The sequence below is a fragment of the Aotus nancymaae genome, unplaced genomic scaffold, assembly GCF_030222135.1.
Source record: "Aotus nancymaae isolate 86718 unplaced genomic scaffold, 86718_ANA_hifiasm-v0.15.2.pri h1tg000058l, whole genome shotgun sequence".
NCBI classification, from domain to species: domain Eukaryota; kingdom Metazoa; phylum Chordata; class Mammalia; order Primates; family Aotidae; genus Aotus; species Aotus nancymaae.
In genome coordinates this window covers 22,575,985-22,592,453 of record NW_026988472.1, presented here as the reverse complement: position 1 = coordinate 22,592,453, position 16,469 = coordinate 22,575,985, and the positions used below count along the sequence as shown (strand labels likewise).

Here is a 16,469-nt window from a genome sequence, read left to right as displayed (position 1 = left end):
TTGTTCAACACAATGCCCAAGAACTTTTAAATGTTTAAGCCTGTTTAAGATAAATTCTCCTACACTCCCTTGTACCTACTCCTAGCTCTCTGCCTCAGGGTAAGAGAACAGCTGCCTTCAGCTATTCTCCCTACCCACTCCCCCACCAAGCTTTGCAGAGCCTTACAACCTTTCAGAAGACCTGCTCCTTTCTCTATGGTTTCTTGCACTGCTCTGACCCATCTCTTACAAAATCCCAAAGATTTTCTTTCATGTTATCTTTTAAAAATTTTAGAGTTTTATGTTTCAAACTTAAAGCCATTATATATTTTAAGTTAACTGTTGCATATGGCATGGGGTTTAGGTTGGGAGTTCATCATTTTCCTTAAGGATGTCCAACAACATTTGTTTAAAAGACTATCTTTCCTCTATTGAATTGATTTTGAAACTTTGTTCAAAGTCAAGGTGGATATATTTGTGTTAGTCTAGTTTGGGGTTTTCTATTCTGTTCTGTTTATCCTTTGCTGATAACACCACAGTCAGGTAGAGTGATTCCTCTCACTTTATGATTTCCTTTAAAATTATTTCAGCTCTTCTACTTCCATTACCTCTGTATATATATTATAAAAATAAGCTTATCTATGTCTACAAAATTCTTATGTTATTGTGAAAGAAATTTATTAAGCTTATAGATCAAATTGCTAACATTTGACATTTTTACTATGTTACATACACTACTATATATTTTACTAATCCATGCCACATATGGTAGATCTCTCAATTTTCTTAGATCTTCTTTGATTTCTTTCATTGGTGTTTTAGAATTTTCAGATTATAGACTCTGTACAAGTTTTGATACATTTTCATCTAGATGTTGTACTTTTAGAGTGATTATAAATGCTATTGTGTTTTCAATTTCAGTCTCCACGTTTGTTGCTAGTATATAGAAGTTCTATTGATATCTGTGTGCTTATTTTGTATCTTCTGAGTTTTCTGAACAGTTATTTATTCTATAAGCATTGCTTTTGGATTCCTTGGCATTTTCTATATAGACAATCATGTCTTCCACACAAAGGGATAGTTATATTTCTTCATTTTCAACCTGTATGACTTTTTTTCCCTCCTTTTATGCCTCATTGCACTGGCTAGGATTTCTAGTACTATATCGAAGAAGACTGATGAGAGTAGACATCATTGCCTTTTTTTCCAAACTTAGGTAGAAAGCATTCAGCCTTTCACCATTACATATGATGTTAGCTGCATAATATTTTAAGATAACTTTCAACAGGTGGAGGAAGTTGTTCATCTTTGTATTAGTTTCCTAGGGCTGCTGTAACAAACTACCACAAACTAGGTGGCTTAAAACAACAGAAATTTATCTTCTCACAGTTTTGGAGACTAGAAATTTAAAAAATAAGGTGTCAGCAGAGCCATGCTTTCTCTCTAGGCCCTAGGGAAGAATCTGATCTATGAGTTTCTCTTAGCTTCTGGTGTTGCCAGCTATCCTTAGGGTTCATTGGCTTGTACATATATCACTCCAATCCCTGCCTTCATCATCACATGCCATTCTCTCTGTGTGTCCCTGTCTGTATATCTTCTCCTCTTCTTATAAAACCAGTTACATTGCATTAAAAATTCGTAATGACCTCATCCTTGCTTGATTACATCTGATATGACTCTATATTAAAATAAGGTCATATTCATAGGCACTGGAGTTAGGACATCAACATATATTTGGGAAACAATTCCTAATTCCCCTATTTCTAATTTTTTTGAAGGTCCTACCAAGAATGTGTGTTTATGTCAAATGCTTCTTCTGTACCAATTGATAATATAATGTCATTTTTCTTATATAGCTTGTTGAAATGGTGGGTTACATTGATTGAATTTTAAAATATTGAACCAGATTTACATTCCTGTAATAAAATCCACTTGGTATTGTTATGTATTTTTGTATACATTATTGCATTAAATTTGCTCTAATTGATCATTATTTTTGTGTGTACATAGACATATTGGGCTGTAGTTTGATTTTTAATTTTAAATTTTTTATTTTATTATTGCATTCTTTTTGTCTGGTTTTCCCAGCTGAGTAATGCTGTCCTCAAAAACATGAGTTAGAAATGTTCCCTCTTCTTCCATTTTTTGAAAGATAATGTTTAGAATTGGTTATAATTATCTTTTGAATGTTTCATAGAATTATCCACTGAAATCACCTGAGACTGAATATTTCTTTTTCAGAAGCTTTTTAAAATTATAAATTTAATTACTCTAAGTTATATGCCAAGTAAGGTAATTTATTTCATACTGGATGAGTTTTGGTAGTCTGTGCTTTTCAAGTAATTGTTTCATTTGTTCTAAATTGTCAAATGTGTGTGTGTAAAGTTGTTCAGTATACTTCCTTAAGTATCTGTTGAGACTTGCAGAGTCTGTGTGATATCTCCTCTTTTATTTCTGAAATTGATCATTTGCAACTTCTCCTTTTAACCACTACCAGTCATGTTAGAAGTGTGTCAGTTTCATTGAGTTTTGAAGAACCAGCTTTTAATTTCATTGGTTTTCTCGATTTTTCTGTTTTAAATTGATTTTTGCTCCCATTTTTGTTTTCTTTCTTTTACTTATTGTGGATTTATCTTAATTTTCTAGTTTCCTGAAGTGGGAGCTCAGATTGTTGATTTGAGGCCTTTTCTTTTTTTCTATTGTATTTAGTATTATAAATTTCCTTCTAGATACTGCTTTAGCTGTATTTCACAAATTTAGTATGTTGGTTTTTTCATATTTGTTTAGTATTTTTAATTCCTTTGATATTTCTTTTTTGACACAGGGATTATTTAGAAGAGAGACACTTAATTTACAAGGGTTTGAGGATTTTTGTTGTCTTTCTCTTATTGATTTTTAATTAGATTTCATCATGACCAGAAAACATAGTCTATAGAAATTTAATCATTTGAGCTTCTAAGTAATTTGTTTGAGCAGACGGCCTATGGATAAAAATATAAATCAACAGAATAGAGGTAGATGGAGTGTTCTACAAATATCTGTTAGAGCATGTTTGTTGATGGTTTCATTTAAGGTTTTTTTATTTTTGTTTTGCTTTTTTTCCCCTAATTTTCTGTTCAGTAGTTCCAATAATTGATGGGAGAGAGGTATTGATATCCCTGTATATAATTGTAGATGTATCTTTTTTCCAAGACTGTTTTTGCTATACATGTTATTTATTGATTGATGGACTCCTAGCAATTATACACCTTTATGGGGTACATATAGTATTATGATACTTGCACACAATGGGTAATGATAAAATCTTGGTGTTTAGGATACCCATCACCTCAAACATTTATCATTTCTTTGTGTTGGGAACATTTGAAATCTTCTGTTCTAGCTATTTTGAAACAAGAAATTATAGTTAACTGTAGTCAGTCTACTATTCTAGCTAACACTACAACTTATTATTTCTATCTAACTGTATGTTTGTACTCATTAACCAACCTCTCTTTACCCCACCTCCTCACCCATCACCACATCTGGTAGCTATCATTGTACTATCTATCTCCATGGGGTCAACATTTTTAGCTCTCACCTATAAGTGAGAACATATGATATTTGTCTTTCTGTGCCTGGCTTATTTCATTAACATAATGACTTCTATTTTCATCCATGTTGCTGCAAATGAAAGGACTTCATGATTTTTATGACTGAATAGTATTCCATTGTGTAAATATGCCTCATTTTCTTTTTCCACGAATCTATTGATGGACACTTAAGTTGATTTCCTATCGTGGTTATTGTGAAAAGTTCTGTAGTAAATAGGGGTGTGCAGGTCTCCATTTGATATACTTGTTTTCTTTCCATTGGATAAATAACCAATAGTAGGGTTACTAGATCATAAAGTAGTTATAGTTTTAGTTTATCTGAGAAATCTCCGTACCATTTTCCATAATGGTTGTATTAATTTACATTCCCACAAACAGTATATGAGTTCCCTTTTCTCTGCATCCTTACCAGCATTTATTTTTTCTTTTTCCTAATAGCCATTTCAACTAGAGTGAGATGATAGCTCATTGTGGTTTTGATTTGCATTTCTCTGATGATTAATGATATTGAGCGTTTTTAATATACCCACTGATCATTTGTAAATCTTCTTTTGACAAATGTCCGTTCAGATCCTTTGCACACTTTTTAAAGATGTCAGGATTTGACCGCTTCCTTATGAACCCAGTAATATTTCCTTTTTCTTTAGGGAATCAGGAGTAAAATAAGTTCTAAAAAGGAATGACCTCCTGTCCTAGTGACTATACTTTTTTGTGTGTGTGCTGGGAATATAGAGAAATGAAAGGACAAAGATGCATGGCAAACCCTGTGGTGGTAGCTACTCTGTTTCCTAAATTAAATATGTAAAGTATTAGTGTATCAAAGGGTAATTTTAAACATAATAATGCAAAGTATTCTGAAGAATTATTATAAAAACATAACAATTCAAAGTATCAAAATAGTTTAGCTATTCTTAAAATATTTTACGTGCATATAAGTGATTAGCAAGAAGTAAAACTTTTGAGAAATATGATTTTCTTATTTTTCTGAATATCCTAGTTTTTACTAATGTCTGCCCTTTGTGATAATATTTAAAAATTATTTTCATATAAATGAGCATTATGAATTACACAAAAAAACTACAATGTAAATCTTAGGAAATGAGAAATACACCATCTCATGGCCACTATCACTAAGTCCAACTCGGTTCTAGTAGAGTATAGTAATTAGACACAAATGGTTTCCTAGTAGTATAACCTAATCATATTTTGAAATAATCATTTGGGATCATCTACATAGAAATTGTCTTATTATAAAGTGAAAATCTGTAGATGAGCATTTTCATTAAGAAAACTAATTGTAGGGCTGTGTATGTATATATATATAACCACACACCTGAATACATATAATTTAAGAAATCTTTAGTGAATCATGCTGCCCACATTGTTTAAACCCTCTCTAATTCATTAACACTTTTACACCACAGCTGGATCTCCATTTATTTCTAACAATAACAATAAAGCTACTGTCTTAAAAAAAAAATGATGGCGGCCGGGCACGGTGGCTCACTTTTGTAATCATAGCATTTTGGGAGGCTGAGATGGGCAAATTACCTGAGGTCAGAAGTTCAAGACCAGCCTGGCCAACATGGTGAAACCCCATCTCTACTAAAAAAAAAAAAAAAAAAAAATTAGCCTGGTGCAGTGGCACGCACTACTCAGGAGGCTGAGGCAGGAGAATTGCTTAAATCCCGAGGTGGAGGTTGTGGCGAGCCAAAATCTCATCACTGCACTTCAGCAGCCCGGGCGACAGAGCAAGACTTTGTCTAAAAATAAATAAATAAAATAAATGATGGCACTTAAAAAAACTTTATGAAATTGTTTTGTAAGCAGTTTTCTCAAGGACGTTCCACTGACTGAAACAGCTTTCAAATGCTCCAGATGGAGATGAAAAAGTGTTTTTATAATTTCTAAAAACATGTAAAAATTAACAGAAATTTTCCCCTTTGGAAATCTTACATATCTCCTCTATGCATTAGCATCAACTTTCTAGCATTAATCAGTACTTATGTGAGCAGCTATTTTAATTTTCTGAATACAATTATTTTTACCTTAGAGAATGGCTGCCACATTATTGTCACAAACATATGAAAGGGGATATTTCCCAAGACACAAGTTTTCTACCATGCTTAATAATATTGTTATCAAGAAAAACAACTAAAAATAATTTGTTTCCAGTAGAGATCAGAGCTGTGTCAAATTTAGGACAATATGAGCTCACTTAAGTGATTATTCATGATCATTCACTGCTGTTTCTAATTTCCTTGTCTGAACTACCTAAGAACAATACAATAATAATAATAATGGTAAATGATTGTCACATGCCTACTAAATGTTTAGCATATATAGAATTAATTTAATTTGTATGCTACTACAAACTAGATATCACTGTCACAATTTACCTAAACACACACACACACAAATGTTTACACAACCACAGTGAAGAATGAAGGAAGTTCTAGACTTGTCAATGCTTAGTGGGCAGGGTGCACATTTAGGGAAGATGGCTCAACTCCCCCTTCCAATATCTCTGATCCTATCCCAGAGATACCCTTCTTTACATTCCTGCCTTAGCTTGTCATCCTGTGAATTTGAGATTCAAGCCACTCTGAACTGTGGCAGGCTAACAAATATGGCAGATTTGCCTAGATATATTTTCTATATCAACACCCCTGAGAAAGCTACTAAACACTCCTGTTCTCTTAGAGAGTTATACTCATCATTAGCTTTGGCAGCTGCAGGCAAAATAAGTATCTTACATCTTATGGGAAAGTATAATTTAAGGAATGACATATAAAGGAAGATATATAAAAATCTTTATATATAAAATGAATAGATTATATAAATTATGAATATGCTATAATATGAATATATTATATTCATATATTTATAGATTTATAAATATATATAAATATTTTATATAGCTTTTTATATAAATTCTGTATATATTTATATAATCTATATTTTTATATAAAATTTATATAATTTATATAAAAATCTGTCCTCAGTAGAGTCTGTACTTGTATCAGAGTCTTATCCTTTTCAATTAAGATTATTTTTAAATCATACTTCACTATCGCCATTCCTAGTCACCCTCCTCACCAAAACTGTACACACAAACCCTTAGTATTGAAACAGAGAAGCTCTATTTTCATCTGATTTTTAAATTTGTGCTTCTTTGTAGCTTGCTTGAACATAGGAGTCCAATTGAAAAAAATATAAACCAAGAAATAGAAACCTTGCAAACCACTGGGTGAAGAAAAACCTTTTGGAAGCCATCTTGACCTCCATTAAAAGGGGACTGTTGGGGCTATTTATCAAAAATCTTGGTGTAGATGTATATAGAACTTTACAAGTTAGAAAGAGTCATATAGTTGAGGCAACAAAGAACAACAAAAAAACAGGTTTGGAAGTAACCAGGGCAATATCGCCCCCCTTATGTGGCATTTGAAAATGCCTGGGGTAGTGTTGGTTTGCTTCTATAGACATAAAGCATTACACTTCCACCAACAGTGTATGTGTTCCATTTTCTCTGCAACCTCATCAGCACGTTATTTTCCTTTGGCCTTTTAATAATGGCCATTCTGATTGATGTAAGATGGTATCTCATTGTGGTTTTGATTTGCATTTCTTACATTATTTGTGATGTTAAACATTTTTTCATATGCTCTTTGGCCACATGTATATCTTCTATTGAAAAGTGTCTATTCATGTTCTTTGCCCACTTTTTAATGGGGTTGTTTTCTTCTTGTTAACTTAACTTTCTTATAGGTACTAGATATTACACCTTTGTCAGATGCATGATTTACCAATATTCTATTCTGTAGGTTGTTTACTCTGTTGATAGTGTCATTTGCTGTGCAGGAGCTCTTTGGTTTAATTAGATCCCTTTTGTAAAAAAATTGTTCTAGTTGCAATTGCTTTTGTCATGTTCATCATGAAATCTTTCCTTGCTCTTAGAATGGTATTGCCTGGGTTTTCTTCCAGATATTTTATGATTTGGGGTTTTAAATTTAAGTCTTTAATCCATCTTGAGTTGACTTTTGTATGTGGTATAAGGTAAGGGTCCCACTTCAATCTTCTGCATATGGCCAGCCAGTTATCCCAACATCATTTATTGAATGGATAATCCTTTCCCCATTGCTTGTTTTTTTCAGCTTTTTCAAAGATGTCATTATTTCTGGGCTCTCTGTTCTGTTCCATTGGTCTATGTGTCTGCTTTTTTACTAGTACCATGCTGCTTTGGTTGCTGTAGCCTTGTTGCATAGTTTGAATTCTGGTAATGTCATGCCTCTAGCTTTGCTACTTTTACTTGAGATTCCCTTGGCTATTCGGGTGTTTTTCTAATTCTGTGAAGAATGTCATTGGTAGTTTGATAGGAATAGCATTGAATCTATAAATTGCTTCGGGTAGTATGGCCATTTTAACAATGTTGATTCTTCCTATCCATGAGCATGGAGTCTTTTTTCATTTGTCTGTGTCCTATCTGATTTATTTGAGCACTGTTTTGTAATTCTCATTATAGAAATATTTTACCTCTCTGGTTAGTGGTAGTCCTAAGTGTTTTATTCTTTTTGTACAATGGTGAATGAGATAGCATTCTCTCGTCACTTGTATTCAACATAGTATTGAAAGCTCTGACCAGAGTTTTCTTGCACAAGTTCTTTTTGCATGGGCACACAGAGCATGTTGTCATATATATTCAACGTTTTTTAATTTGTGTATTATGATTATTTTGAGACAGAGTTTTGTTCTTTTTGCCTTGGCTAGAGTGCAATGGTGCGATCTCGGCTCACTGCAACCTCTGCCTCCTGGGTTCAAGCAATTCTCCTCTCTCAGCCTCCTGAGTAACTGGGATTACAGGCACACACCACCATGCCTCGCTAATTTTTTTGTATTTTTAGTAGAAATGGGGTTTCACCATGTTGGCCAGTCTGGTATTGAACTCCTGACCTCAGGTGATCCATCTGCCTTGGCCTCCCAAAGTGCTGGGATTACAAGTGTGAGCCACCGAACAAACTTACTCTGTCCCCTGGGCTGGAGTGCGATGGTATGATCTGGGCTCATTGCAACCTCCACCTCCTGGGTCCAAGTGATTCTCTTGCTTCAGCCTCCTGAGTAGCTGGGATTATAAGCACACACCACCATGCCCAACTAATTTTTGTACTTTTAGTAGAGATGGGTTTTTGTCATGTTGGCCAGGCTGGTCTTCAACTCCTGACCTCAAGTGATCCACCTGCCTTGGCCTCCCAAAATTCTGGGATTGTAGGTATGAGCCACTGTACCTGGCTTCTTTGTACATTAAAAATGTAAGATGTGATTTTAAAAACCTTTAGAATTTTCATTTTGTCACCTTGAGAAGATTAACTCTTTTCAGTAATTTTTTTAAATTGTCTCCTCCCTATTATTTGGTAAGCATTCAGCATTCATATTTACCTAGGCCTATTGTAGCATGATTTAAATTCTACTCAAGTTCTCACAGAGAATGAGATAATGATCAAGTTTAATAAGTTGAATTTTGTACTTTTGTTCCAGATATCCTGAGCCATTCACTGCATACTTCTTACCTGGCAGTGATCCGGAGTTTTTTGTAAGACCAGAGGTTGGAAAACTTCTTCCTTTTGACACAAACGGAACTCCAATCATTGTAGGATTTAAACCTAAAATGTACTGTAGGAAATATAAAGCAACATTAGTAATACAGGTGAGTTCTGTAAAGGCAATCGTCAAGGATGTTTGATGCAACTAGAGACACTAAATAAACTAGGAAGAAAAGGTTTTACTAAATGGTTACAGGTAAAGAATAATTTTGCTGTGTTAAAAAGTCAACTTATCTCAACTGCTCTCTCTAGGTTTACTCTTCTTTTGTCCAAGAGCAGAATTTTAAATATGGTATATAACAAAAAAATTATCAACACTAGAGGAAAGTTAAAAAAAATACTTTTCTTTCCATATTAAGGAACTGTGGAAGAAACGAATAATGACTGCAAAGTGATTTGTATAGTTATGTATCCCTTTCTGTAGCATACCTATTCAAGGACTTCATTCACTTTAGGTTATTCGAGATAGGGATTTTGGAGCCTTTAATTAAGGCAGAGTATTGTCAAGATGTTGAAGTCTAACATTAAAAAGGAATAGAAGATAACATTTATTTTGAATTGAAAAACATGATGTGAGCCATTAATCATCTGTTAAAGTGATAATTTTATTAACAGTTAAGGTAAATACAATTTTGAACATTTATTCGGGAACCAAAGTTGAGCTGTAACGTTTCACACATATTTTATAGTAAGAACTTCCAGGCTAAGTATGATGTTCAAACCATTTCTGAAAAGATATCTATTACCACTGTCTACTTTCAATAGCAAAGGGACACAGAGCATGTTGTTATATACACACAACTCCTGGTGCAAAAGTGATTTCTAGATTTCTGAATCAAACAATAATTAGGCAGTACCATAGGCAGAAAAAATTTATTGTTTTAATGAATGGAGTCAAAATATTGAATACTGTTTGAGGAAGTTATTTCTATTTTTTTTTTATTTTTCTAAGAGTCCTTACAATATACGTAGTAAGAAGGTAAAGTGTTTGTTGACATTTTGCACATACCGTGTTGCCTATATTGATACATAATTTAAAGTGACCATATTGTACTTGCTTGTTTGCTTTAAGGGGATTAAATGGAATCTTTAAAAATATTTTCAAATTAAAATTATGTTCATTTTTGTCTAGCATACAGTAGACACTTCTGCAATTAACAGAAGGCTTTACCAACAAAACCTGTGCCCGATTTCTCTGTGTTGATTTGAAAAATTACTGGCAGCACAATTAAAGATTTTATGTGAGGGAACAAGTTGTTACATGGAAACAACAGAGAATATGCCATTTTTAGCCTGAAGTGGTAGAATTTGATAAAGTTTAGGGAAAATTGAGTTTGAAACATTTAAAAAATCATGATTTTCTTAATTCTACTTTTATTGTTGAAAATTCCAAATATGTGCAGAAATAGTATGATCATCTCCATGCACTAATTATCCAGTATGAACATTTATCAATTTATGGGCAATTCTGCTTCACCTATATGCCCACTCCCTTCCCCACCTTATCTATAAAGGGTTACCTTGTGCTAAGCATATCCAACACTGTAATTCTTGCCCTACCCCTGACAACCACTAATCTTATAATTTCTAGAACATTATATAAATAGAACCATTAAGTCATTAAAGCATTATCTAAATCAAAAATATTATTTGCATTATCATCTTTATCCTTTTAAATGAATGATTTTAAGTGTTAAGTCAATGTTTGTAACTATATGATCTTCATTTTGTTTCACTTGGAAATAAAAATGATTAAAGAACATGTTAATTAAATATTAGCTCAGACGAACTTCAATAATCTTGTTCACAAGTTTCACAATTTCCCATTTCATTAAATCACATTTGAAGTTATTAAAAGTTGTCTTTTCCCACTAGTAAACAAGATATATAGTGCTAGCTTTGAGAGACTAAAGTTTACTTATTTAGTCTGTTTTACAGAAAGCAGTACTACTCAAAGAGAGTAGTAAATCTGCTCAATTTTCCATTGGTGGATATGATAAATCTTAGTTTATGAAAATGTGAGTATTATAATTATCTAATATAAAATATATGATGCTTTAGCTTTATACTTATATAAATTATTCATATATTTTATACAGTAATATATAAGATTATATATGATTGTGATTTCATTTATAATATATAAGTAATACAGTATTTCTATAAGTAATATTTATATAGAGATATTCCTGTTATAACTAGAGACGTAACCAAACATTGATAATTCCTGTTTGCTTTTAAAGGAATAGACCATTAGGCATGAAACTGTGGGAAATGACATTGTAAATAACTTGATTTATATTTCCTCAGAAGCAGATGTTGAAATAAGGATTGAAATCCAAGTAGCATATTTACTATGTGATCTCAATTAACAGATGTAGGGAGGACAGGATGTGAGATAGGGAAGGGGAAGAAATTTATCCAGGCATCTGCCATAGTGAGCAACTAGAAACAAATCCCATGGAATATCTCTGGGAAATGGTGTGGAACACATACCTCAGAGTTTTCACACTTGAAAGATTAAGAAAGTTTGGTTACTTATACAATAACTGCCACTATTCCAATCATTGATTGAAGAATGCTCTCAGGGATTGTTCAAACTATGGCACCAGTAGAGAAGCCTTCTAGGGTTTCTGAACAATCTTGAGCCAAAGAGGTGCAAACTTAGTGCACCTCTAATTTGATTCTTCTCTCTTTTCTTTTTTATTAGTCTGGATGGCAGTCTGTCTATTTTGTTGATCTTTTTAAAAAGCCAGCTCCTGGATTTATTGATTTTTTGAAGGGTTTTTTGTGTCTCTGTCTCCTTCAGTTCTGCTCTGATCTTAGTTCTTTCTTGTCTTCTGTTAGCTTTTGAATTTGTTTGATCTTGCTCCTCTAGCTCTTTTAATTGTGATGATAGGGTGTTAATTTTAGGGATTTCCTCACTTCTCATTTGGGCATTTAGTGCTATAAATTTCCCTCTAGACACTGCTTTAAATGCGTCCCAGAGGTTCTTGTATGTTGTGTCTTTGTTCTCATTGGTTTTGAAGAATATCTGTATTTCTGCTTTCATTTCATTGTTTATCCAGTAGTCATTCAGGAGCAGGTTGTTCAGTTTCCATGTAGTTGTATGGTTTTGAGTGAGTTTCTGAATTCTGAGTTCTAACTTGATTGCTCTGTGGTCTGAGAAACTGGTTGTTATGCTTTCCGTTCTTTTGCATTTGCTGAGGAGTGATTTACTTCCAATTATGTGGTCAATTTTAGAGTAAGTGCGATGTGGTGCTGAGGAGAATGTATATTCTGTGGATTTGGGGTGGAGAGTTCTGTAGACGTCTATTAGGTCCACTTGGTCCAGATCTGTGTTCAAGTCCTGGATATCCTTGTTAATTTTCTGTCTCGTTGATCTGTCTAATATTGACAGTAAAGTGTCACATGGAGAACAGAAGATGTTAATTATAATGAACTTTTCTCTACATGTTTTGAAGTCCCTGGATATTTCAAATAAAATTTCTCTCTCTTTGTCTCCAGACAGAAAAAATGTTCCGGATGTATAAGATCAATGGATTACCTCCAACTACCATGCCACCGATCAATGCAAAAGCCAAAATTGATGCTACTAACAAGACATTTGACAACAGGCCAGTTCAGCTGCGTAACTTTGTCCGTGAAAATACTAAGCTCATAAGAAAAAGTATGTCTTCCTCCACCAAGGGTGCTTCTATGATGAGGAAGTATAAATAAAATTTTTTTCCAAAATATTTCTTTGTCTCATGTAGAATTTTGATGACTATTATTTCATCTTTTGGAATATTTCTGAGGAATAATGGTTTAATTTAATAGGCCTTCTATATTTCATTGTCCTTTAAAATGCAATCTATTCTCTGAATTTAACATACTTCATTTCTGAGTTATGAGTGTTTCTTGAAAGTGGACTTTGGTTGCAAATATTGGAATTGGTTCACTTTTAACATGCAGGTGTGTATTTGTGGTAAAATGAAATATAATTTAAATAACAGTATTTCTAATAACAGTATTGCTAATAAAGCTAAATTTCTCATGTAAATATTGCTTGTTGGTCTTTATGTTTTAATTGACAATTAAAAATTGTATACATTTATGGTATACAACATATTTTGAAATCGACATACATTGTAGCATGGTTAGCCTGAGCTAATTAATACATGTATTACCTTACATACTTAATTTTTGTTTTAAGAACACTTAAAATATACTTAGCCACTTTCAGATATATAATACATTGTTAGTAACTATTGCCATCATGTTGTACAGCAGATCTCTTGAACTTATTCTTCCTATCTAACTGAAATTTTGTATACTTTAACCAACATCTCCCAATCATCCTGACTTACCCCACCGAGCCCCTGGTAATCAGCATTCTACTCTTGTATGAGTTCGCTATTTTTAGATTTCAGATATAAATGAGATCATGCAGTATTTGTTTTTCTGTGTCTGGCTTGTTTTACTTAATGTCATATCTTCCAGGTTCATCCATGTTGTCACAAATGGCAGGATTTCCTTCTTTTTCAAGGCTGAACGGTATCTCATTGTGTATATATTTCAAATACTAGTGTTGTTATTAAAGCTCAATTTCCCCTGTGTATGTTGCTTGTGAGTCTTCAAAATGATTAAATTAGCACTCAAGGCAGAAAGATTGACCATTTCTTATATCTGCTTTTAAAAATATATGGTTATATCTTATATCTTCTATTTGGAATATTATGTGCTATTTAGAAAGTAATTAAAAATTCCATGTATATATGTGTATGTAGTTCATCTGCTTTTATTTTGCAGCATTTAAATAATATAAATATATATCAAAATGATCCAGGAGGAAGTTCATTTTGATGTGTGTCTGATCCTTTTCAATAATGTATTAATCGAAGTAAAAGGGAGTATGTTGTTTGGTACTTGTCATTAAAGGTAAGCCAGTGTGGACCAGCTTTAAGATATTTTGACACAAACTGACTGGCTTTACTACAAAACATTCATGTATTCTTAAGCAGGTTGCTTACCCTATTTTGTTGTTTCCAAAATGAAGCGACTGTACTAGGACAGAGGTTGGCATACTATGGCCCATGGGACGACTGTAGACTGTCCCCTATTTTTATATAGCTAGGAACAGTTTTTACACCGTTAAATGGTTGAAAAAATAAATAGAAGAATACTGTGTGATATAAAAACATAATATAACATTCAAATTTCACTGCCTATAAATAAGGATTTACTAGAATACAGCACAATCACTTCCTTATATATCGTCTGTAATTGCTTTGCACTACAACAGCAAAGTTGAGTAGACAGAAACCACATGGCTGCAAAGCTTGAACTATTTATTCCCTGTCTCTTTACAGAAAATATTTGGAAACATATCTTTGGGATTAAGTTGTATTATCTGTGGCAATTGAGAAAGAGAGGGGTGGAAGTCCATATTCACTGGATTTGCCATCTTTGGAAAGGACAAGAACTAAAACTCTGTGAATTTTCAAAACCCTTTCTCAGTCTCTGCTACCCTAAGGATATTTCTTTGAGTGTGGAGTAATAGATCATTTTTCTGTCCTTTCTTCTGCTGTACTGCATTGCAGGTGGTGTTGGTGGATAGGTGGGTCAGTCTCTGAACATATTTTTCACATAGCCTTCCTAAAACCTCTCAAATCCCTTAAGAAAGTAAAATCACTTTTGCCATGTACATACTTAGAGATCTAATTGCTTTTATATTTTGGTGTCTATAGTAATGAATAATATTTAAATAATCTTAAAACTTTTATATGGGGTCTTCTGAAAATCATGATTGCTTTCCTAACTGAAATGTTCCAATTATGGAAAGTGCCCAGAATGGAGTACATTTGGATTGGACTTTTCTCAGTCAGAGAAGGAAGTACAGATGAGATACTGAGAGATATGCTATTAAAAATGTCATGTTGTGAATATTTGAAGAGTACTTAAAATGGTGGTGCTAAATTATCATGTTTAATTTTATCCTGGATATTACCCTCTTACAAAGAAGTGTATTTAATTTGAAATTTAGGTGCAAATTACTATTTGTCCAGAGGAAAGTAGAGTGAGGGCAACTCAGGTAGATAAAATCGAGTAGTGAACAAAATCTAAGACCTATGAGAGAATAAACTTTGCTCAAATATGTTTTGGAGTCACAAGGAATCAAGAAGACCCTCTGCCCATTTCCCCATGGTGGCCACCATTTCCAAGTAGATCAAAGGCTTTCTGCGGCAAACACCTGTGACTCTCTGCCTCTGGACTTTCTCTGGCCATAGCACCCTGCTTGACCTGAAAGGGCAAAGTCCAGCTGGAAATGCCAGGATTTCGTGCCCCTGGGAGCAGACTTTGATCAATAATTAATCAATAACAGACAAATGAAGATTAATAATATTTCTGCATCCTTGCCCCTTTGGTAGTACTGCTCTGAGGTATTTTCTTTGTTCTCCCTAGGTCCCTAGCAGGATTGAACTTCTGTTGCCTGCTGTGGTAAACTCAATAGCACATCCTAGATTAGCTTTCTTCCTTTCCTGTGTCTCCTGCAGTCACATTTCAAATAAACTACCTGCACTAAAACGTTTTCTCAAGGTCTGTTATGAAAGACACCAACCTGACATTCCTGAACCTTGACATTCAAAAACAATATAGACAACCCTCCTTCCTACAAAACCAATGGGCAGAATGGGCTTTGGATCTATGATTTTAGTTGATTTGTAGTAGCCCTCACACTCCATTACATTATGTTCCCATATCCACAAGGAGTCTAAATTGAACCATAAGACTTAGCAGTAACTGAATCAACAGAAAAACAGAATACAGTTAAAACTTGATAAATATGAGCCACTATAACCTCTTAAAGTAGGAAACTTGTAAACAAAATAAAAATTTGGGACAGTCATAAATGTTGGTGGTAAAAGGGACCATAATTATCACTTAAAACTATTTTAAGATGTTTGAAACATTGTCTACTTGTACTTTTTCCAAATTTCCCAAAGAAAACCTAAAGTACTCAGCATCATTCTATTTCTTTTCTAGATGCACTCGGTACAGATGCTCAATACATTTGTTAATATTGATTATTATGTTTTTCCAGTGGAAAACATTGTTAAAATTAAGGACTTACCTAACATTTCCCAAATTTAATGTCATATAACTTCTGTTTATTCAATGCTACAAGGTCGATTGATGCAGTATCAGATCAAATAAGACAACCAGGAAATTCTAGGCATTATTAAATGACTTAAGGTTTCCACAGGGCCTTTGGGACACCTTGGTGACTTAGTTTCAGTGACTTCCTACATAGCATGAC

At 33.5% G+C, this 16,469-nt stretch overlaps 1 protein-coding gene across 1 annotated transcript in view; it reads left to right on the top strand.

The window, feature by feature from the left end:
• CFAP47 (cilia and flagella associated protein 47) overlaps positions 1 to 12,898 on the top strand; it is a 442,460-nt gene extending 429,562 nt beyond the window's left edge. Inside the window, 2 exon segments of the mRNA XM_021669675.2 lie at positions 9,105 to 9,273; positions 12,677 to 12,898. Coding sequence (XP_021525350.2) covers positions 9,105 to 9,273; positions 12,677 to 12,889 — 382 coding nt within the window. The 3' untranslated portion in view covers positions 12,890 to 12,898.
• Positions 12,899 to 16,469: the final 3,571 nt, after the last annotated feature.